Source organism: Pygocentrus nattereri, chromosome 1, assembly GCF_015220715.1.
Source record: "Pygocentrus nattereri isolate fPygNat1 chromosome 1, fPygNat1.pri, whole genome shotgun sequence".
Classification (NCBI taxonomy): domain Eukaryota; kingdom Metazoa; phylum Chordata; class Actinopteri; order Characiformes; family Serrasalmidae; genus Pygocentrus; species Pygocentrus nattereri.
In genome coordinates, this window is record NC_051211.1 from 18778733 (window position 1) to 18803376 (window position 24644).

A 24644-nucleotide genomic window follows, 5' to 3' on the forward strand; every position below is an offset into this window, starting at 1 on the left:
GTATCCCCATACCCCTATAAATGATCCAGCCCTGTCTCCCCATTATCCCCACAATTTCTTACCAATGAACCAGCCCTGTTTTTCATGATCCCCACACCCCGAACAATGAACCAGCCCTGTCTCTTAATTATCCCCATAGCCCTACAAATGAATCAGCCCTATTTTCCCAGTATCCACATACCCCTACAAATGAACCATCCCTGTCTGACCAGTATCCCCATATCCCTACTAATGATCCAGCCCTCTCTCCCCTTTATCCCCATACCCCTACCAATGAACCAAACCTGTTTCTCATGATCCCCACACCCTGAACAATGAAACAGCCCTGTCTCTTAATTATCCCCATACCCTGAACAATGAATCAGCCCTCTCTTCCCATCATCCCAATTGTCTTACTAATGTACCAGCCCTTTTTCCCATTTCCCATATTCCCAACAAAGCAGTCTTGTCTCCTAATCGTCATACCCCTACCAATTAACCAGCCCTGCCTCCCCTTCCCCATACCTCTACCAATGAAGCAAAGCTGTTTCGTTATCCCCACATTCCTTCCACTGAACCAGTCCTGTCTGGCCATCCCCTATAGCTATACCAATTAACCAACCCTGTCTGCCCATACCTATACCCTTAACAATGAACCAAACCTGTCTCCCTATGCCCATACCTCTAACAATGAACCAGCCTTGTCTCCCTATCCCCATATCCCTACCAATGAACCAGCCCTGTCTCCTTATCGTCATACCCTTACCAATAAACCAGACCTATCTCCTCATCCGCATGGCCCTACCAATGAAACAGACCTGTGTCTCCATGATTCCCATATCGCTACCAGTGAACCAGCCCTCTCTTCCCATCCCCATATCCCTACCAATAAACCAACCTGTATCTTTATCCCCATAACCCTACAAATGAACAAGCCCTTCCTGCCCATCACAATACAGTTAAACCAACTCTATCCATGTGCCCCTATTGATGAACCAGTCCATCTGTCCTTACCTCTACCAATGAAGCAAAGCTGTTTCCTTATCCCCACATTCCTTCCAATGAACCAGTCCTGTCTGGCCATCCCCTATAGCTATACCAATTAACCAACCCTGTCTGCCCATACCTATACCCTTAACAATGAACCAAACCTGTCTCCCTATCCCCATACCTCTAACAATGAACCAGCCCTGTCACACCATCTCCACACCCCTACCAGTGAACGAACCCTGTCTCTCCATCACCATAGCCCTACCAAAGAATGAGCCCTACTTACAATTGAAGAAGGAAGTGAGTGGCATTTTGTTGAATAACATGTCATTTGGCATAATTGCAGGTGGTCCATGGGAATCTTATTTTTATTATTTTAACAAAAAAAAAAAAACCTTTTTAGAATGATAAGAATTCAAGAATGCAAGTGAACTGTAATTCCTTTTCCACAGTTCACTTTCAAATATAAAGTGTTTTACAAACTTTTTGTAAAGTGTTTTTTTTTTTGTAAAAAATAATACCTGGCACCATAATTGTGAATTTAAGTTAGTGACTGTCCATTTTACAGTTTTCAGCATATTGAGTGATTAGCATACTAATGTTAGCTAACTAATGATACTGATCCATCCTGTTAGCTATCATCTGAGATGAACATATAGTGTCACATAACTAGAATAAGGCAGATCAATGATTTATTTTAAAACAATAAGTAAATAATCTATGTAATTACAATTTATTCAAAGGTGTTTGAAGTGTGCAACAAAATCTGTGATTAGGTTAGCTAAGGTTTAGGTAAGTTTATGTAGCTAATGACCTGAATAAGCAGCAATAATTTGTAAGACTGTGAAGACTGTGCTTTTGAAAATACAACCCCAATTCCAATGAAGTTGGGATGTAGTGTAAAACATAAATAAAAAACACAACACAATGATTTGCAAATCCTTTTCAACATATATTCAATTGAATACACTACAAAGACAAGATATTTAATGTTCAAATGGATAAACTTTATTGTTTTTTGCAAATATTCACTCATTTTGAATTTGATGCCTACAACACCAAAGAAGTTGGGACAGGGGTAACAAAAGACTAGGAAAGTTGAGGAATGCTCAAAAAAAAAAACACCTGTTTGGAACATTCCACAGGTGAGCAGGTTAATTCGAAACAGGTGAGTGTCATGATTGGGTATAAAGGGAGCATCCCTGAAAGGCTCAGTCATTCACAAGCAACGATGGGGCGAGGTTCACCACTTTGTGAACAACAATTTAAGAACAATGTTTCTCAACGTGCAATTGCAAGGAATTTAGGGATTTCATCCTCTACAGTCCATAATATCATCAAAAGATTCAGAGAATCTGGAGAAATCTCTGCAAGTAAGCGCAAGACAGAAAACCAAAATTGAATGCCCATGACCTTCGATCCCTCAGACGGCACTACATTAAAAACCCACATCATTCTGTAATGGATATTACCACATGGTGCTCAGGAACACTTCAGAAAATCACTGTCAGTGAACACAGTTCGTCGCTCCATCTACAAGTGCAAGTTAAAACTCTGCCATGCAAAGCGAAATCCATATATCAACAACACCTAGAAATGCTGCCGGCTTCTCTGGGCCCGAGCTCATATGAGATGGACTGACACAAAGTGGAAAAGTGTCCTGTTGTCTGACGAGTCCACATTTCAAATTGGTTTTAGAAATCATGGACGTCATGTCCTCCGGGCCAAAGAGGAAAAGGACTTTCCGGATTGTTATCAGCAAAAAGCTCAAAAGCCAGCATCTCTGATGGTTTGGGGGTGTGTTAGTGCCCATGGCATGGGTAACTTGCACATCTGTGAAGGCACCATTAATGCTGAAAGGTACATACAGGTTTTGGAGCAGCATATGCTGCCATCCAAGCAACGTTTTTTTCAGGGACGTCCCTGCTTATTTCAGCAAGACAATGCCAAGCCACATTTTGCATGTGTTACAATAGCTTGGCTTCGTAGTAAAAGAGTATGGGGACTAGACTGGGGTGCCTGCAGTCCAGACCTGTCTCCCATTGAAACATGTGGCGCATTATGAAGCGCAAAATACGACAACGGAGACCCCGGACTGTTGAGCAACTGAAGTTGTACATCAAGCAAGAATGGGAAAGAATTCCACCTACAAAGCTTCAACAATTAAGTGTCCTCAGTTCCCAAATGCTTATTGAGTGTTGTTAAAAGGAAAGGTGATGTAACACAGTGGTAAACATGCCCCTGGCCCAACTTCTTTGGAACGTGTTGCAGGCATCAAATTCAAAATGAGTGAATATTTGCAAAAAACAATAAAGTTTATCCATTTAAACATTACATATCTTGTCTATGTAATGTGTTCAACTGAATGTAGGTTGAAAACGGAATTGGAATTGGGGTTGTACATTGGAATCACACTTTAATAACCAAATGAATGACAAAAACTGTTACTGTTGCATTTTAATATAAACTAATATATACATGTATTCATTTAGAATATTTAACATTATAGTATAAAACAACTATTTCTTCTTTCTTTGTTTATTGATCTATTATCATCAAACAATTCTGCTGCAGATTATATACTATACTAACTATAACAAAAAGTAAAACATCTTACCTTGCACTTGACTTGAGCTTGTCAGTGTGAAATCACTGATTTTATGTCGTAGATTTTCAATCTCTCTTTTGTATTTCAGCTGTGTTTCAACCTGGGCCTCTACATACATGTCCATGGTATACAGACTCCCTCTGCTCTCTTTATGAAGTACCTTCAAACATTTAATCAGCTGTGTTGCATCTGTTTCGCTGTCAACAAATTTGCATCGTCCACCAAAAGCCTTTATTACTGTCTTAACATCATCATCTAGTTCTTTGCTCTGAGGTTGCTGGCTGATCAGCACTATAGTGTTCTTGTTGAGTCTTGAGCTGAAGATTCTCTGGATCATCTCTATTTCTCCCTTGTCTTCATCAGTGAGGCGATCTTCAGAAATGACTATGAGAAAGACATGAACTCCAGGATCACAGACAGAGACACAGTGGAAAGCCTTCTGCATCACTTCCTCCTCTGAGAACTGAGTATTGTAGAGAGCTGGCATCTCCACCAGAGTGACCAGACATCCACACACTTCTCTCTCCTTCTTCACACACATTGAGCTAGACTTCTGTTTCACCCTCTGGTGAGGTGTTGAAATCTTTTTACCAAGTAGAAGTTTAGATATTGAAGCCTTTGCTTTGTGTTCACTCCCAAGGAGGACTATGTTCAATCTTGGTTTAGATCCTAAAAGAAAAAAAATATATACATTTTTGTCAACATTTTGAAAAAGCAAATGATGTCTTAAACAAGAAATACAGGCAAATTAATTGTGATTGTAATCTAATAAAAGTCACTTTATTAAAAGTTGTTTTTAGATGTCAGTTTAGATGTACAGGCTTCAAGTAGCCCATTATTACATGAAAATGTAGCCCACATGTTTTGCACAGCATCTTGTGTTGAAGCCTGTGATGCATGTACAGTACAGTACAGACTATATTGGGTCAAAGACTTGAACATATTTTTATAATAAATTAAACCATACAGTATAATCAGGCTTGTAGATACGTTTCTGAAGCAGCAACCCAGCCAGGTGAAAAAAAGGGGTTATAAGTTTATAAGCCAATCTGCTCATGTATTGTATACATAAAAAAAAAAATCATACAAATAAATACAGTCAAAGTTTACTGTATTTTTTTAATCATTACAAATCAAATAGTTTTTTGTAAATAGTTGGGGCTGAATGTGCAATCATGGGTATCACCCGGCCAGTTTAAGGAGGCTTCAACCTAAATGTTATTTAAAATAAATTCTAAAATAAATATACATTACTAGTTCAAATCATCTATAGTTATTCTCTTTCACAATATATGGTGACAGCAGGGTGTGATCTGCGGGTTGATCTCTAATGCAGCACTACCACTGCCAGAGATTTACTATGGTAACTTGATAAGTAGAACCCCCGGCTCAGCCAATCATAACAGAGCCAATCATAACAGACCTTACTTACGGAAGCATCAATCAATTAAACAACATATTTAATCAATAAAATATGACCTGTTAAAGATTACACAGGTGTCTTATAAGCTCAGTCCGAAATGTTTAACTTTACTTTAAAAAAAATATAATACATTTTTAACAGGATATTCAACAATAGTTCAGATGAGAGATTATTCTCCATGTAAAACTACCTGCAGCTAAATCCTGGACACTATGAACACACAAACTTCTTCTGGACAAATATGCTTATTTATCATTTAATTACTTGCTTGAGAGTACTTGCTCTTGATTTGCTGCTGCTTCTGTAGACAAATAAGATTCATTAAATATGTATGTATTTCTGCAGCTACTCTCTTCAATGTTTAAATTCATTGAATCCAGGGCAGCACAAGCTTGCTTGACAATATGTGTTCATAGTTTGTGTTTATTATGATGCAATTTACTGTCATATGCAACAAAACCTTGTAAACCCAAAATACTCTAATATTTGTGAAAAATAAATTCTTTGTATAAAAAAAAATAAATTTCACTAGATGAAAAGCTTTGTTGTCTCACACCTACAGACATAATGTGTGTATACAGCTACACAGTCTAAGATGTTTCCATAGTGTTCATCCACATCTGTGAGTACTTTAAATAATTCCATCAACACCTATAGTGTATTTAAGGTGGCAAAAGTAAATGTCTGTTCTAAAGCAAAGAAGAAGCAAACTTTGGAAAAGAAAAAAACAAAACATCTGACCTAAAGTTCACAATGACACAACTAACCAATTAATGATTAATGAGAAACTGCTAAATTGTTCTAGCTACAAAGCACCAGCATAGCTGAACTAAGAAGCTAATAATTATGATGTATTCAGGCCAAGCAAGCTATGAAAGCTAGTGAAAGGGCTGCACGGTCATGTTTCTGTTCTGTCCTACATACGCAAACATACCTAAGATCATAGAATCCCTGTTTTTTTATTTAGTCATTATTAAAGTCCCCCTAAAATTGAAACCATAATAACATAATAACATAATCCTGCTGAATTATAATAATGCTGAATTAAAAAGGCCTTAATCTTAATAAACCACTACAAAAAGTATATAGAAGCATTTCTAAAGCTTTGTTTTTATATTGCTGAATGGTCTGATTATACAGACTGGAAATGCACACATCACCCTGTCTTTCAAACATACCTTTGCCCCACTAATCTGAAATGCTATTGCTACATTTCTGACCTGTCTAAAACCTAATCTGATATGCTATATGCTACCTTTGGTACAACAAAACATCTTGAGTTAACTCTGGTGAAACTCAACCCTACGTGTTTGAAGAGACTGCCAGTGCTAAATTAGCTATCAGGCTTCAGTAGACTAAAGCTGGCTGTGGTACAAGTGTTAGATAAGCCAGCATGCAGTGGCGTGCACAGACGCTGGTGAAGGCAGGGCTGAGGTGTTAGAAAAAGGCATTTTGAGGGGGCACGTCTGGAAAAAATTTTACAAAGAAAGTTATACTATAATATTGAGTGTTCAATATGCATATCTGATTTTAATTATACAATGATAATTATATTTGGCTCATCATAAAACAGTATTATTATTATTATTGTTATTATTATCATTATTATTAGCATCATGATCATCAATCTTCATATTTTTACAGCCAGCTTGTAAAACAGGTCAGCAACTTTTCTTTTTAAGGTTCCATTTTCTGTCAATGATTTGACCTTGATTTGATGTAAGATGTCTGATTATGGTGGGAGTTTGTTTAACCAGGAACACCACAACAAATCTGAAGTTCTTCTTCCTCTCAATTTGTTACGGGAATTTTCAGTTACTTTTGCATTTACAGCATTTAGCAGATGCTCTTATCCACAGTGACTTACAAAAGTTGCTTTGCTGTCCACTCAGAGACAGTATCATTGCTAGTTACAAATAGGTTAAAGAAATAGTGCAGCAGTTAGATCCTGGTGCCTGTACAGTCACCAGAATGTAACAGCTATAATCTCACACAAAATGAAAATAAATGAAATTTAAGCTACAGTTACAGTGAGTTTTGAAGTTGTTGCTGACTCTGCTGTGCGTGCTGTATGAAAACAGCAGACAAAAAAGTCCAGGCACAAAAACAGCAGCACTGCAAAAAAGCTCAAAACCAAAAGTACAGTAAATGCCACTGTTAGTAAATCCCTAGTCAGGGGTGGTTTGTGCACTTGGGAAGCACATTTTGAAATAGAATCTGAACGTGGAAAGACTGTCTGACATTCAGACAGAGGGATTTACATCATCAGCAATTTTAGAGCAGACTTGCTTACCAAGACTAGGGAAGTCGAATAGATGAATGTTAAGAAGACCAACTGAGGATGACCTGAGGATGGGGTTATAAGAAAGAAGCAGGTTAGATAAGAACATGCAAGGTTATTGAGCAGGTTGTAAATGAGAGAGAGAACCTCAAAATTAGTGTGACATTCTGCAGGGAGGTGGTGGAGGTTTTGCAGAACAGGTGTAATATTATACTAAAACTGTATTATTGGGAAGATAAACAGACAAATTCTGGATCAAAAGCTGCTTTTAGAGAAATGAAGAACAACTGCATTCAAAACAAATTTTACAGTTGTGGAAGTGCCTGAAGAAGAAAGGATAAAAACTGATTGAGCAGGGGACTCTTTTTACTCCTTTTTAGCACTGATAAGACCAACTAATTTAGTGTGTGTGTGTGTGTGCAAAACTGTTTTAGATACTTAAGAAAACTATACAGGTACAATTATCATTTACTATTATATAATTATAGTTTAGGTGGATGAAGTAGCCAGAAGAGAGTATTAAATTGTCACTTACCACTAAAATGTTTAGACCAAAGAGTTCTACTTTTCTTCTGCTTAGGCAGATCATCTTCAAACCATAGCTGTTCTGTTTGATCATATCCATTTGAATGCAGTTGTGTTGTCTCCTCATGTTCTTCCAGTTCTGTTAAGTCATACTCTTGTAGTTCTTCTGCTTCTTCTTGCCTTAGGCCTTCTCTATGATAATAGTGTTCCACTTCTGTTTTTTGCTCAGACCTTTTCGGTTCCAAAGAAAGTGGAGCCTCCTCAAACTCCTGACAGTTAAGGCTCCCTCTGTTCTCTTCAACTATCCTTTCTATCATTTCAACAAAAGAAGCATGACAACAATTACTCAGCTCTAAATGTCTGTTCCTGTATTTTGTGATGACTTTCTGTATGATGTTCTCTTCAACTGGACCTGCACTGGCTCCAGTTTCTTTGTTCTGTGTGGTCAGCACCAGGGTGTATTTATGGGCCTCCTCAGACAGACAGCTGAGGATGTGATCCATTCGGCTGTTGTCTTTCTCAGTGAAGTCGTCTGGCTGTAGAACCAGCACAACACCATGAGGTCCAGGAGAACATAGAGACATGCATTCTTTAATCCGCACTGTGATCTGATACACAGACAGGTCAGGATCAAACAGGTGAGGAGTGTTGATGAGGGTGATGTATCTTCCCTCCACATTTCCTCTGGCTCTCTCACTGTGCTGCTCTATTGAAGGAGGAGGAGCTTCAGCATCAAATGCATTTCTGTTCAGGATGGAGTTTCCTGCTCTGCTGATCTCTGAGCTGTTCTTGCCCAGCAGAACAATCCTCAGATCAGAAACTAGACAATGAAGTAGAGCACATACAAAGTACATTACTATGCATATTAAACATGGATCCTTATTCAGAAGCAAATAAAGGAAAAAGAGAAGAGACTTGCTGAAATATGTAGAAATAACACTAGTATTATTTTAAGGGGTGAGAATCTTTAGGCACCTCACGTTTTGATTTGATTATGATTTAGAGGGCTGCAACGCAATTATAAAATGCTTATCGATGCATCTTGATGCATCTATACAGGATTTCTATTTTCTCATTGTGTGAGGACTCGGTAGTTTTAAAGCAAAGTATTTGTAATGATCCATAATGCATTTACGTCCAATATCTTTTATTAATAAATCAAACGGAAGTGATCTAGAAAGCTCTCATTCACTGCTCTTGTTTGAGACACTGCTGCCACTCATCTGCGATAAAAAGCGCTGTTAGGGTGAAATAAGATCCGGTGGTAATGCATGTCCATGCAGCACATTACAGCCGCCCTACCCATTTAATTCTGTTATTTTATAACTTCGGTTCTGGTCTCGTTATAGAGTCAGGGGTCACTGTGTCAGTAAAATATTTTCGAGACTGGACAGTGAATCTTGACTCCAAAGTGTGCAACATATCGCGAAAGCCCTGTTTCTCAATGACTGAGAAGACTGCAGGTCACATAGCAACAAAGTCTCGCCTGGCTAGTAGCTACAAAAAGGCAAAGAGATTTAAGACGAACACTTGAAGATGAATGGACTTTGTTGGTTTCCTGGAATATTAAATCTGCAAAGAGAGACTGTCAAACACTAAAAAGGTGGAACTGGAAAATTTGAACAAAAAGCTGGAGAATAAGAAGTGACTTCTGCCTCGTAAAACAGCCAAACATTGAGAGACATTTTACAATAAGCTGCTCTGCTTCTGATAAAAAGTTTCCTGATAGAAAGGGGAGGAAAGCGGCTATAACTAAGCTAAAGCTGAAAGCAGAGCAAAGGAAATCTGCGTCTTCAATTATATTGTTTAACCTATACTAGGAAATGATCACATACTGATATATGCTAGACATTAAATGTTATGGCTCTCAAGGTGGGTTCATTTTTGTTGAAAGGACAAAATGACTCATCTTAACATTTGGGTTTTGACTCCTGACCGAACCTACCTTTAATGCAGAGGCTGCCGGTTGGATTTCTCGCTCACCGAGTTGTGTTTTTTATGTGCTGCCAGAAACTGTCTGGGTGCTGTCCTTACCCACTTCCAAGTTCTGCTTTTACGTTCCGTCAACATTACAGTATAAATAAATAGATAAATTAGAAAATTGATTTTTGACATTTATGAATCGAGTCATAATCGTTCACGTCCGCATTGTGATGCATCTAAGAATTGAGTTTTTCCCGCACCTCTAATTTGTTTTATATTATTTACATTTAGTCCTTATTTTTGTGAAAGCCCAAATGCAAACTGGTATTTTCCTCATTTGTTAGGACACAAACCTTTTTCCCCATTTTCTATTTTTGGTGCTCAGAAGTGATTGCATATTAAAACATCCCAAGGTGTTTAGACATACTGTGTTTCTTGACAATTATAGCCAACTTAATGAGTCAAATTACAGTGCTTGCTAAAATTGACTTATTTATTTATTTATTTGGTAGTTCATATTGCAATTTTGATTCATTTATTTAGTTTCATAACATTTAACTACAAACGGGACAGTGTGTAAAATGCCAAAAAAAATAAAACAAGAATCTGAGATTTGTTAATGTTCATGAACCTATATTTACCTGACAAAAATAAAAAGAAAATGCGTCCAATATTTTTACTGACCACCTTAATATTTTTTGAATAAATAAATGTAGAATTTGATGTCTGCAACCCTCTCAAAAAAAAAAAAACCTCTGTTGACTGCGTCAAGTTATTTCCAAAGTAGTCCCAAGCTCATCTGGCTATATTTAACACAGCAGCAGGTGTTGCAATGCCATCTGAGGGCTTGAAGGTCACTCACATTGAATAATGTTTTCTGGCTTTCATAACATATGGTCTGAGAATTCTCTGGATTCCCTGAATCTTTTAAAAATACTACACATGGTAAATTCTGTGTTGAGAAATGTTATTTATTGTGGAAAGTTTCAACGTTTCACTTATATTTTTCAATACAAAAGTTTTTTTGTATAGTTTTGTTTAGTTTATATTTACAAAATTCAATCAAGTCCATCAGTAAAAACATTAAAATACATTTTCTTCTACTTTTGTCAGTTAAACAAAGATTCAAGAGAATCAACAAATCACATTGCATTTTATAAAACGTTTGATAGTTACTAGTTCTCTTTTGTAGAAAAAAGTCAAGAAATTGTACTCAAATTTAACACAAAATGCTATGAAATTTCACAATTTTTTCCATACACATTAACCACTCAGTCCGATAGTGGAACAAATGCTGGAGAGTAGCCATTCCGAGTGGGGTGCGAGGGGTCACAGGTGGACGCATAACACTTTCTTGATATAGTTAGCCACTATATCCTGTATTATTAAAATTAAAAAAGATCAGATTAGATAAGCTCACTCGGTTACGCCTTGGATACACAACACAACATTTAAAGTCGTAATAGTTTATGAAATAACTAATATTTAAAGGGTCTCTCACACTATCTGACTGGATCTTGCAGATTTTTTAAGCTTGTTCTTTTGTTCTTGCACATTTCAAGTTACTATTTTTAGAGATTAAGTTACAAGTTACAAGGTTTTGTGTACATAAGATGAAGATTTCAATTGAAATGTAGTGTTGAAGGCACTTGTCTACTGTAATGTAAATTGTTGCGTAGCTTCTACAGTTAAAATAAAAATGTCCCTAGAATCTTTTATATAGGTCTACTTAAAGTTCATATCCAGTTTTAACAATCATTTGACATCATCTCCTAGAAAGCCTGGTGCTCTTTAATCAAGTTCCTCACAGGTGAGAAAAGTTACAGCACTTACACAAGTGTCACTCTATTTACACACTCACCACTGCCTAGTTCAACTATATGGATGAACATTAAACATAAATCGGTTACACCCACATGTGCCAGGCTTTTATGCTTGTGCAACAAACTCAAAAATAGTGCTCATTGTGTGCTATAAAGTGCTTCGGGTCCAGTGTCTGGTTTCCTTAAATCTGGTCCTAAATGGACCAAAACAATGTCTTGGTCTAGCAGCCCTGATTAAACTACTCCTGTTTAATCCTCCAACTGTCATGTGGTAAATCAGATATGAACAATTGCTGTAAACAATAAGAGCATATTCACTATCAAACCAATGCATCAGTGAAACATACTGAAATTATAGTATTATAATAATGAATAGTAAAACTGAAGTTATAACTGTGGTACTGATTATTTTATTCAACAACAGAACATTCAACCTTAATGCAAAATATGTAATAGAGTTTGAATATAGTGGAACTTACTCTCCTGAGGTTCGTCTGTACTCCCTGTACTCCGAAAGCATGATGAAACTGCGCAGAAGCATAAGACACACATTATTTTCTCTTTTGCTAATAAAGTGTATAATGTATGATGATGTAGATCCATCTCTCAGTCTAAAACCATTCCACTAAATGCCGTGAAAAAGTTTTTAACCCTTACCAGTTTCTTCTATTTTTGCATGTTTCTTAGACTTGATTGTTTCAGATCAGATACTTTAAATACATAACAAAGATAACCCAAGCACACAGAAAACGCTGTTTTTAAATGATGACTTCATTTACTGAAGCAAAAACTCTGCCTTGCCAATGCAGGTTATGCAGGAGGACAATGATCCAAAGCACACAAGCATGTCCACCTTTGACTCAAAAGAAACAAAATTAAGGTTTTGGAGTGGCTGAGTCTAAGTCCTGACTTGAATCCCATTCAGATGCTGGGGCAAGAACTTAAACGGACGGTTCATGCTCAAAAACCTTCCAATGTTAAATGAAAACAATTCTGCAAAGAGGAGTGGGCCAAAATTCCTCCACAGTAAAAACCAAAGCACTGATACTGCAGATACATTTTCATTTTTTCTCTTATGAACTGTTTAGGAAGCAACTGGCCAAAATGTATGAATCTGAAAAATCCAGAGTCTGTAAAATACAACGATGCATAAACATATTATTTTATATGTAAATGTTACATTAATTTACCATTTTAAATGTATGTGCCACACTCGTGTGTGCCAGTGCCATGATTGTATACCTTGTTTTAGTGTTTGCGCTACAACCTCAAAAATAGGGACTATGGTGTTCTTTAATATGTGATGCTAGAAAATGCTTCTGATCCAGTGTGCAGTTGGTCATATGTGGACATAAACAACGTATTTTCCTGTTCTGGGTTCTGAGGTATTATTAACAATGAACTTCTCAATGCAGATACAGTGTAACTTACATGGGCAAAGTGCGTATAGAATCCTCCTCCAAGAAAAGTGGGTTAGACCTGTACCACAAGAATAAATTACATATCATTTGTTGCTTTGGTAATTTACTTTATAATATAGCATAAGGCACAGCATCTGTCTGTCAGTCTAAAAACATTCCACTGAACAGTGGTTGGAAACAGGTGGCTCTTTTACAGCCCTGTTGTGGCTCCACAGAAGAATTAGATAAATTAGGTAAAAATAAAATAATCGTCCTTTGCGGTAAAATAAAGCTCTGCTGATCGTTCTAACACAGATTTACCAATAAATCGACCTCCCAGAAGAGTTGAAGCTGTTATAGCTGCAAAGGGTGGGCCGATATCATGTAAAACCCTATGGATTAAGAATGGGATCTCACTCAAATTCATATGCATGTGAAGCCAGACGAGCTAATACTTTTGCCAATATAGCGTATATTCACTTAAATTTTATACTATTATATGCCTCCCAATAAAAAAAAAAAAGAAGAAGAAGAAGAAGAAGAAGAATTCAGAGAAGCGCTCTTAACACTGATATATAAACTCCTCTCACTCTAAACGCGACGCTCTGCAGACCTGCTTTACTTCAGTTTAGTACAAATTACATTCTTACCAAACCACGACGGCATTCTGTGGCTGCTGTCGAACTGAAAGTCAAGAAATTCCTAAGAAAAACAGAGGGTGGGCTTCCAAACTGAACACGACCAGAATGGGAGACCCTCTCACTGCGACTCCCTCAGCATAACACTGTCTTCCAGTTTCGCCTGCTTTAGTGGCCTAGAACTGTGTTTCACAATAAAAGTCCTTGTTGAAGGGTTTATTGATGGAGTGTCCAGTCCAGGGCAGGAACCAAGAACAGAGCAAATCTTAATAAAAGACCTATTAAATCATCCAAAATGTAATATTCAAACACTTTATTTAACCATTGATAATCATATTTAGCTAATCAGTAAAATCTTAATAATAATAATAATAATAATAATAATTATTATTATTATTATTATTAGCCAAACAGAAAACTATTTACTCTAGCTTCATTTTGTCTGTCTGGTTTTCTAGGCAGTTTGTAAAAGGTTCTGTCAGTTTGCCCACTCAGCAAGGAGGCTGGAAGGAGTTTTTAGTTGATGGTGCTGAAATTTTAAGTACCATGTATGTGACGTGAACAATGTCCTGCAAAATGAATCTGTGCCACTGCTTAAGACTTTATAAACCCAAGAGATCATGCTGCAGGCCAAAAGACTTTAAAATTAGAAATATCAAAGGCAATGGGCTGGAGTGGTGGGAGGTGCCCATAAAGATTGTGCTCATGCTTTGTTTCTAAGTAATCTTTTTTTTTTTTTGAATATCGGAATCCTACTCCATTATGCTAAATATTCTCATCCCTTAACAGATGTGGTGATCTCAATTTCTTTGTCATCTACAGCTTGTAAAGGTGAATTCTTCATGACTGCATGGAAGCAAAATTAGTAATAAAAACTCTCCTGCTTTTTAAATCTACATCTCACCCCTTGGCCAGATCATTTGTAGCCATAGCCTTAACTTACACTGCTATTCTGATGACATTCAGGTATATCTCAGTACACACACACCCTCAGATTCACCTCTCAATGCACTAATTGACTGTATTTCTGATTTAAAGCTCTGGATACACAATTAATTTTCCCATGTTAAACACGGATAAAACTTAATATAATAAAATAAAATAAAATAAAATATATTTGTGTAGCACTTTTTACAACTGATGTTTTCACACAGCAGCTTCACAGAATTCAGTGGCAGACAGTGGCAAGGAAAAACTACCTCAGAGGTGAGGAAGAAACCTTGGGAGGAACCAAGCTTCACAAGGGGGACCCATCCTCCTCTGGTCAAACTACCTACAAATGATTATACTACTAATATTAATAACAGTAGTATTAGGAATAGTAATAGCTAGGAGTCTGAATACTTCAATATAGTTTTCCGAGCAGTTAGTCCAAGGCAGGTGGCGGTAGCTGTGGTGTGGGCAGCTGGTCTGAAGTGGGTAGCAGGAGAGCACAGTCAGTCGTCCATCAGTGTCCGGCCGGACTTGTGGGCGGTTGTATACTCGAAAAAAAAGGCAGGGAGATGAAATCTGTCTTATTCTCTTTGTTTGTATGTAAAGCAGGGAATGTGAACATTTCCAGAGAGTGGTGAATGACTCCAGCAGATCTGACTATGACAGCTTAACTAAAAGGAGAGAACCAGAAGGAGACACAGACATGGCAGCACTCTGAAACAGTTTGGCATCCCTCTGCTCCACCGTCCACAAACGTGACTGCGTGTGAGCAGCGGGATGACAGCACCAGAGTCTCAGTTTACTATAATTCCCTGTGTCCATGGACCCCTGGATCTGCCACTGTAGGGGAACATTACCTACCAAAAGCTAAACTGAACAAGTGAGTTTTCAGTCTATATTTAAAGATTGAGACTGTGTCAGAGTCCCAAACATTTTCTGGAAGATCATTCCAGAGTTTGGAGGCTTTATAAGAGAAGGCTCTTCCCCATCTACAACCTTATGAATTCTAGGAACTATTAAAAAGCCAGCATTCTGTGATCTGAGTAGTCGTGATGGCTCGTAATAGGAAATAAGGACTTGCAGGGACTCAGAAGCGAGCCCATGTAGGGCTTTATATGTCAATAAAAGAATTTTATAATCAATACAGAATTTAACAGGCAGCCAATGAAGTGATGATAGCACTGGACTGATATGATCAAATTTTCTTGCTTTAGTGAGGACCATGGCTGCAGCATTTTGTACTTCCTGCTTGTAAACCCTGACAGTAGTGCATTACAATAGTCTAGCCCAGAAGCAATAAAAGCTAAACTAATGTCTCTTTTAATGTATCCTCACAGGGATAAGGCATTTCTTATTTTGGCAATGTTGTGAAGATGTAAAAAAGCTGTCCTAGTGATGCTGCCTATGTGTTGATCAAATGATAAATCTGAATTAATTATGACGGCAAGATTTTTTGCTGCTGAGCCAGGTTTAACTGGAGAGTCAGTGAGATTTAAAATTGCATCTGATAATTTATTTCTTGCCAATTTTGGACCCAGAAGGAAAATCTCTGTTTTGTTACTGTTTAGTAGAAGGAAGTTACGTGACATCCAGCCTTTCACGTCTGTCACACAGTCCTCTATTTCCTTTAATCTGTATTTGTCATCAGGCTTGGCGGATATGTACAGTTACGTAGCGTCTGAAAGTTAATGCCATGGTTACTTATAACTGTGCCTAATGGTAACATCCATCCATCCATCCATCCATTTTCTAAGCCGCTTCTCCGTCAGGGTCGCGGGGGGGTGCTGGAGCCTATCCCAGCAGTCTTCGGGCGAAAGGCAGGATCAGGTCACCAGTCCATCGCAGGGCACACAGACAGACACAGACAGTCACTCACACCTAGGGGCAATTTAGCATGTCCAATTGGCCTGACTGCATGTCTTTGGACTGTGGGAGGAAACCGGAGAACCCGGAGGAAACCCACTCAGACTCCACACAGAGAGGACCCCAGTCATCTGGCAGGGGAATCGAACTCAGGCCCTCCTTGCTGTGAGGCGACAGCGCTACCCACCACGCCACCGTGCTGCCCCTAATGGTAACATGTATAGTGTAAATAATAATGGTCCTAAAATAAAGCCTTGCAAAATTCCAAATCTTACTTTTGAATAATTGGAAGATAAATTATTTACACTGATGAACTGATAAAGTTCTGTTAAGTAAGATTTGAACCACGATAGGGCTGTCCCTGTGATTCCAACCATGTAATCTAGCTTTTCTAGGAAAATATTGTGGTCTATTGTATCGAAAGCTGTGTTGAGGTCAAGTAGCACTAAAAAAGATACATAGCCTTGATCAGAGGCAGGAAGAAGATGATTACTTATCTTAACTAGAGATGTGCTGTGATGTAACATGAATCCAGACTGGAAATGTTCATATATATGGTTCTTATGTACAACCCCATTTCCAATGAAGTTGGGACATTGTGTAAAACATAAATAAACACCGAATACAATGAATTGCAAATCCTTTTCAATCTATATTCAATTGAATACATTACAAAGACAAGACATTTAATGTTCAAACGGATAAACTTTATTGTTTTTTGCAAATATTCACTCATTTTGAATTTGATGCCTGCAACACGTTCCAAAGAAGTTGGGAAAAGCTGCTGCATTTAAGCGCTCACAGAGATGTGTCTCTCTGCAGCAACACCAAACAACGGCATCACTCCGGCCGGCTTCACCACCTACCGCCAGGACAGGAGGTGGGGCAGAGGTGGAGAAGTATGTGTTATGGTGAACTCTTGATGGGGAATAGATGTAATGGTTCTTGCCAGTCACTGCTCTCCATACATTGAACTCATAACAGTCAAAGTTTTTTTTTTTTGCCTAGGGACTTTAGATCAGTAATCCTCGCTAACGTCTACATCGCACCTCAGATAAGTCACGGGCATTGGATGTTTTGTATGAACTATCTTGGCTCTGATCTCAGATGTATGTGGAGTGGCCTGCACAACATCACTGACAACAAAGAAGGTGTGATCTGTGATAAGGGCTCTTACTCCTCACTTGCAGATGAACTTAATGCTCCTTATGCTCATTTTGAGGCAACTAACACCTCACCTGCTGAGAAACTCCCAGTAGATGAGGAGAGCTACGCTCTAGCCATTCCCCTGTCTGAGGTGGTATGATCCTTCAGGGTAGTTAACCCACGCAAGGCACATGGTCCCAACGGCATCCACAGCCAGGTACTTAAAGCATGTGCCAACCAGCTGGCTGAGGTTTGCACTGACGTATTTAACCTCTCTTTAAAACTGTCTGTGATTCCCAAGTGCTTTAAGGAAACCACGATTGTTCCAGTCCCCAAGAAATCGTCTGTCACCTGCCTCAATGACTACCGCCCTGTTGCACTGACATCTACAGTTATGAAATACTTTGCTGGTCAAAGCTCACACCTGCTCAGCTCTTCCAGCCATCATGGACACTCACCAGTTTGCATAGTGCTCCAACAGATCCACAGATGATGCCATTGCAGTAACGATACATGGTGCTCTCACACACCTGAACAGAAAGACAGGCCTGAGTTTTCAGGCGCCACGCCGGAATTCCGGCGTACCAACGTGTCTGCGAGAAAAAAAAAAAAAGGTTTGCCTAGTGCAGGGGTCGGCAACCTTTTTGACTCCGAGCCATAAAAGCAAAATAATTGGACATTTATTTCAGTGAGAGCTGACACATAATATATTAAAACGACGACGACGACGACATCTCACTCTAGCGAAAGGCGGGGGGGCGGGGGGGGCGGGTGACGACGCCGACATGTCGGTCAAGCGAACCGAAACTAAATACCGGACGTTTGTGATATTCCGCCCGAACATTTTTTTAAGTCTCAAAGATAATTGACATTAATTAAATTAATTATTTTCAAAAGCTGAGCCGCATCAGAGGCTCCGGAGCCGCAGGTTGCCGATCCCTGGCCTCGTGATCTGACCATAGGATCTGATACTTCTCTTGATCTGACATGCGCTGACATGCGCAGGTTTCACTGTAACCAACACCAAGGCCTCGCCTACTAGCCATTAAGCCAGTCAGAAACAGGGCAGGGCGGGACTTGCTTTGACCAAACAAATTGATAGATTCAGTAGGAAATCCCGGGAAATACACGTGCAAATTTTTTTCCACTGTCAACGCGAAACGTATAAACTCAGCCATGGAACACAACTATATTAAGCCTATATTAAGCCTATATTAAGGGGAAAACGGAACTGAATAGTAATTTTAGGGCTGTAGTATTATTTATGAGTTAAAAAATATTTAAAATAAATGGTGCATAGTTTGCTATTATATTTTTAAAAGAAATTGTGTCCTTGTTCATGTCATTTAGTCAATGGTTCTTAGTCACCTTGCTCATGTCACTAATCAATTCCTAATTTACTTTGGAGTATTGTTATTGCCACCTGCTGACCGTTCTTGGTATGGCTGTAGTATCTGTAGTCTCCTATGCTATAGAAGCAATAAGGTATGTGACTAGTTAAAAACAGCTATGGATTCCTGAACAGGCCTGCTAGTTCCAAGAGTTCTGATAATCTGCACAAGCGTCTGAAATATAGGCTTATATTGGGTTTGTTTATCTCATGTCTGAATGTTGTTCATGTATTTCAACAAAATTCAACACAATCTATCATTGAAGGGACTAATTCAAAAGCAAAAACTCTTTGACAGTAATGAAGATCAGGGTTATACATAGACATATATCTGCGCCCAGGGGCCAACAAGTTATGTCTTAAGTGTGTCGCATACATAGCACCCCCACCCTGCTCACCTCCCGAGCAGAGAAAAAAAGTTCAGGCTCAGGAATTTTTCCCACTATCACCCCTGGAAAGAACACATACGTATGAATGCTGTTCATAGATTACAGCTCAGCATTCAACGCAATCATACCTGCCAAACTCCTTCCTAAGAGTTCAAACCCAAGTCTGTGAGCTTATCTGTGCAACTGGATACTGGACTTCCTGATGAGCAGACCCCAGGTGGTGAAATTTGGGAACAGCTTCTCTTCCACACTGACTGAGCACAGGGGCTCCCTGGGGATGTGTGCTCAGCCCCCTCCTGTACTCCCTGTATACACATGACTGTGTAGCCAAACACACGTCTAATATTACCTTCAAGTTTGCTGATGACACCACCAACCTAGGAAACAGCCTACAGAGACGAGGTCAGCGCTCTTTCAGAGTGGAGCCATGACAACAATCTCTGTCTCAACATCAGCAAAACGAAAGAGATGAACGTGGACTACAGGAAGCTGCAGAAGGGTGGTCACTCTCCCCTATCCATCAATGGAGCCAAAGTGGAGAGAGTCAACAGTGTGAAGTTTCTCAGCATACAACTCACTGATGACCTCACCTGGTCCTACCACACTAACACTATTCTGCCTGTCAGCGTCTCCTCTTCCTGCACAGGCTCAGGAAGTTTGGTCTGCATCCTCAGATCCTCACCAACTTCTACAGGTGCACCATAGAGAGTATCCTCACAGGCGGCATTACTGTCTGTACAGCAGCTGCATTGCCCGTGACTGCAAGGCCCTTAGAGGAGTGGTGAAGGCAGCAGAAGCCATCATAGGCAACAAACTACCAGCCTTACCGGATATCTACCAGTCCTGCTGCCTCAGGGAAATCAAAAAGATCCGGTCAGACAGAAGCCACCCAGCACACGGCCTGTTCACCATTCTGCCATCAGGCAGAAGGTTGCGCAGCATCCAGGCTAGAACAACCCAGTTAATGAACAGTTTCTACCCACAGGCTGTCAGGCTTCTGAATAAGCTGTGAAGCTGTGGGTCCGTCCTCAACTACCATTTTCAGTCAGTCACTTTGTCAGCATTATTATTGTACCATATCATCTCTGCTATGGACAATAACTCCTTAACACTAAGCCACTTTAAAGAAAAATAGCACAGAGTCACTCAAGTCACTATAAATGTATATTGTGTCTATATTTTGTGTATATTTCACTATATTTTATGTATAATTTTATCATTTTTCTAGATTTTGTGTACTCCTGCGCACCCTCCAGGACCCTGGTGAGGATAAAAACCTGGTCCAGTGTTCCACGACCTGGGTGAAACCCGCATTGTTCCTCTTGTAGCTGAGATTCAACTATTGGTCAGACTCTCGACTCCAGTACCCCTGCATAGACCTTACTGTGTAGGCTGAGAAGTGTGATCCTCCGGTAGTTGGAACACACCCTTCTGTCCCCTTTCTTAAAAAGCAGAACCACCACCCTGGTCTGACATTCTACGGTGACCGCCCCAGATTTCCATGCAATGTTGCAGAAGCGTGTCAGCCAAGACAGCCCTACAACATCCAGGGCCCTTTAGGAATTCCGGGTGGATCTCATCCTTCCCCCAGTGCTCTGCCACCAAGGAGTTTTCCAGGCTACCTCAGCCTGAGTGAGGCATGGACCCTCGCTTGGATCTCCAAGCTCTGCCACCTCTGGGGATGGATTCATGTCTGTTTTTTGCGGATGATGTGGTCCTGCTGGCGGCATCAGACCAGGACCTCCAGCTCTCTCTGGACCAGCTTGCAGCCGAGTGTGAAGCGGCTGGAATGGAAATCAGCACCTCTAAATCTGAGACCATGGTCCTCAGTCGGAAAAGGGTGGATGCTCTGTACAGGTCGGGAGTGAATTCTTGCCCCAAGTGGAGGAGTTTAAATATCTTGGCAACTTCACGAGTGAAGGAAGGATGGAGCGAGAGACTGGTGCAGCGTCTGCAGTAATGCGGACCCTATACCAGTCCATCATGGTGAAGAGAGAGCTGAGCCAGAAGGTGAAGCTGTCAATTTACCGGTCAATCTACATTCCGACTCTCACCTATGGTCACAAGCTTTGGGTAGTGACCAAAAGAATGAGATAGTGGATATAAGCGGCTGAGCTTGAGCTTTCTCCACAGGGATAGGGTGAGAAGATTGCCGATTCAGGAGAGGCTTGGAGTAGAGCTGCTGCTCCTCCATGTTGAGAGAAGCCAGTTGAGGTGGTTCGGGCATCTGGTAAGGATGGCCTCTAGACGGGCCTCTGGAAGGCTGGGCCTCTTTGCTTAGGTTGCTGCCCCCGTGACCCGGACCCAGATAAACGGTTGAGGATGGATGGATGGATGGTGTACATTTTGTGTACATTTAATTTTTTTTTCTATTATATATTTTAATATATGGTTTACCTTGCTTATTTACTTTCTGTAGCGTGATTACCTGAGCCTCTCCACAAGCATTTCAAAGCATAAATGTCCTGACACATTGTGCAAATGACAAAAACTTGAAACTTGAAAAGACAACGGAACCGGAACCAAAACAGAGAGAGGCACAGAAACCGATACACAGACAGAAACAGAAAGAGAAACAGGAACAGGAACCACAACAGGAACAGGCATGGGCACAGACACTAAAGCATGGAACAAGACAACACCAGAAACAAAGGAGTGCAAAAACAAAGGAAAAGGCGAAATAGGGGACATAGCAGGGGACACAAGCAGAACAGGAGGCCCACGAGGAGCAGCAGACACAGGCGACGTCCTCGGAGGCAGACGGGCCTGCAGCGAAGTCCTCGGAGGCAGATGGGCCTGCAGCGACGTCCTCGGAGGCAGACGGGCCTGCAGCGACGTCCTCGGAGGCAGACGGGCCTGCAGCTAATTGCAGGTTCCTCCCATCTCACCTCGACTTATGTTACAGGTTGCTCCTCCCTGCAGCATTGCTCAAGCCGGGTGGTCTCAAGGCGTTTACCTGGGATCTCATCATCATAATGCCAAACAGGATTGTCCTTCACCTTTTTACATGATCGAGACACTCGTGTACCCTCAGCGTCAGGGGATTTGCTGTCTCCGGTTTGGTTGCATTGGGACATGTGTAACTTGGGCTGCATCGAAACAGCTTTCTCGCTGCGTCCTTATCGGCCGGTCTTTCTGTAACGCTGGGGAGCGATGATTAGGTGGATGCATGAGCTGAGAGAAATGAGATTTATTATGGGCAAATCCAATATCAGGGTCTAGACAGTCCAGGGTCACGGAGCCAACACAAAGAGATCAGAGTGCTGACATGATAAACAGAAACACAGAGTAAACACAACAGAACAAATTCCAACAGCTAGAAGAAACAGCAAACAATACCTTATACTACAAACAGTAAATCTAAAGACCAGCAAACACACAGGGAAAAAACAGGGCTTAAACACAACAGGGATAACAATGGTTCAGAAGACACAGGTGGAAAACGGGTGTAAACAATCAGGGGCAGGGTCTGAAAACAAGGGGGCAGGACCGGGAAGTAAACTCAACACGAGCACATTGACAGGACTTGGAGGGGTCAATCGTGATACAGAGGAGATAATCTCTAGTTCTAGCTGTGGGAGTGGGTAAAAAGTTTCCAGCCTCTCTTATACAACTTTGTTTTGTTTTATATCAGCCAAGTCGCTGGTTGCAGATGCTGTGTTGCCGTGCAGGCACACGCCTTCCTGTCAGTGATTGGTGAAGGCGTCTCGAGGCCGTCTGAGGGTGGCGTCTCGAGGCCGTCTGAGGGTGGCGTCTCACAGCCTTTCGCTGGTTAATCTGCTCACAGATACATGGCTCTCTGTGTGCTGCTGGGTCTCCGTGGCGTCCGAACCGCTTGTTTTTTTTTCCTGTGTCCGGTTCGTTTGCAGTCAAAGTTCTGAGGCTGGTGATGCTAACTTAACTAACTACCTCTCTTTAGCAGACAAGAAACATCTATCTTCCTTAACTGAGGGTGGTATAAACTGAAGGTCTGTCGATGGACTGATCTAAGCAGATCTGATCTTGGAGCATTCCAATTCTGGCCTGTCTCTCTGACTAAGGCAGGCACAAACTTAGGAGTTCAGCTATCTTCTGGTTGAGAAAGCTGACTCCTGCTTACTCTGTCTCTCTGTTCTGCCTCATCTCTTTCTCCCTAAAAGTTCTGTGCCCTCGGGTTTTGTTCCAATTGCTGACCCTTCCCCTAGGGATGGAATCAGGGTGCTGATAGGTTTTCTTGACCTAACACTTAATTACCTATTCATGTTTCCAACCCTGATTGGTTGTGCATAATTTTAGGAACACCTTCCCCAGAATCACTGCCTTCTTTGTTTGAGTTAGTTTAAACAAAGGAACATTCTTATATCATCAACTTGGTTCCAACTTTCAGAATCAATGAATAAACAGAATATTCACATAGGCTTATAATTAGAGTTTAACCCTCAGGACCTGATACACAACACATGTTAAAAAACATGGGTAATTCTTTTCCTATACTATAGACTGTATAAATGTTAAAGAACTAAAATTGACCACAAAAGGAAAGGATCAAAGGAGATAAAAGAAAACCACATTCAGGATACATATTGGTATTTCTAGACATAATACTAATAACCAAATCTCTGGACTTCTTGAATGGTGGAAATTACATATTGGTGCAGTCTAAAGAATGATTTCTGTTAATGCATAGCTTAGTTAAGGTTTGAGAAGATCTGCAGCTGGAATCCAGGCCAGGATTTATGGCCTGGTCTGGTCTGCCCAAATGGAGCCAAAGGGGATTGCAGGTCTCCCATTGTGTTCGTATTTTCAAGATAACATCCTTCTTGAGTCGTAAAACTTGTAGGCACCCTAATCCTGTTTGGATGATATCTGCTTGACCTTTGAAAAAGTCCTTAGCTCAAAGTTCAGGAATGTGAAGTCCTCCCAAGTAGGACTTGGGAGCCGGCGGCGTTTCTGGATGCTGCTGATATATGGCTTTCACTTTACATGGCAGAGTTTTAACTTGCACTTGCAGATGGAGCGACGAACTGTGTTCACTGACAATGGTTTTCTGAAGTGTTCCTGAGCCCATGTGGTAATATCCGTTACAGAATGATGTGGGTTTTTAATGCAGTGCCGCCTGAGGGATTGAAGGTCACGGGCATTCAATGTTGGCTTTCTGCCTTGCCGCTTACTTGCAGAGATTTCTCCAGATTCTCTGAATCTTCTGATGATATTATGGACTGTAGATGATGAAATCCCTAAATTCCTTGCAATTGCACGTTGAGAAACATTGTTCTTAAACTGTTGGACTATTTGCTCACACTGTTGTGCACAAACTGGTGAACCTTGCTATCTAAAGTGTGTCCACAGTAGTA

The 24644-nt window shown here is 40.3% G+C and overlaps 2 protein-coding genes across 7 annotated transcripts in view; both read right to left on the bottom strand.

The window, feature by feature from the left end:
* The window catches only part of LOC108438299, a 250795-nt gene that overhangs the window by 154208 nt on the left and 71943 nt on the right, over nucleotides 1-24644 (bottom strand). The window lies entirely within an intron of this gene.
* LOC108438302 (GTPase IMAP family member 4-like) lies at nucleotides 4137-13746 on the bottom strand. Its single transcript, XM_037541856.1, has 6 exons — nucleotides 13603-13746; nucleotides 12984-13031; nucleotides 12032-12079; nucleotides 7817-8626; nucleotides 7294-7346; nucleotides 4137-4246 (listed from the first exon to the last, which is right to left on the bottom strand). Exons 1-6 carry the CDS (start codon nucleotides 13616-13618, stop codon nucleotides 4229-4231), a joined length of 993 nt encoding a protein of 330 aa, XP_037397753.1. The 5' UTR covers nucleotides 13619-13746; the 3' UTR covers nucleotides 4137-4228.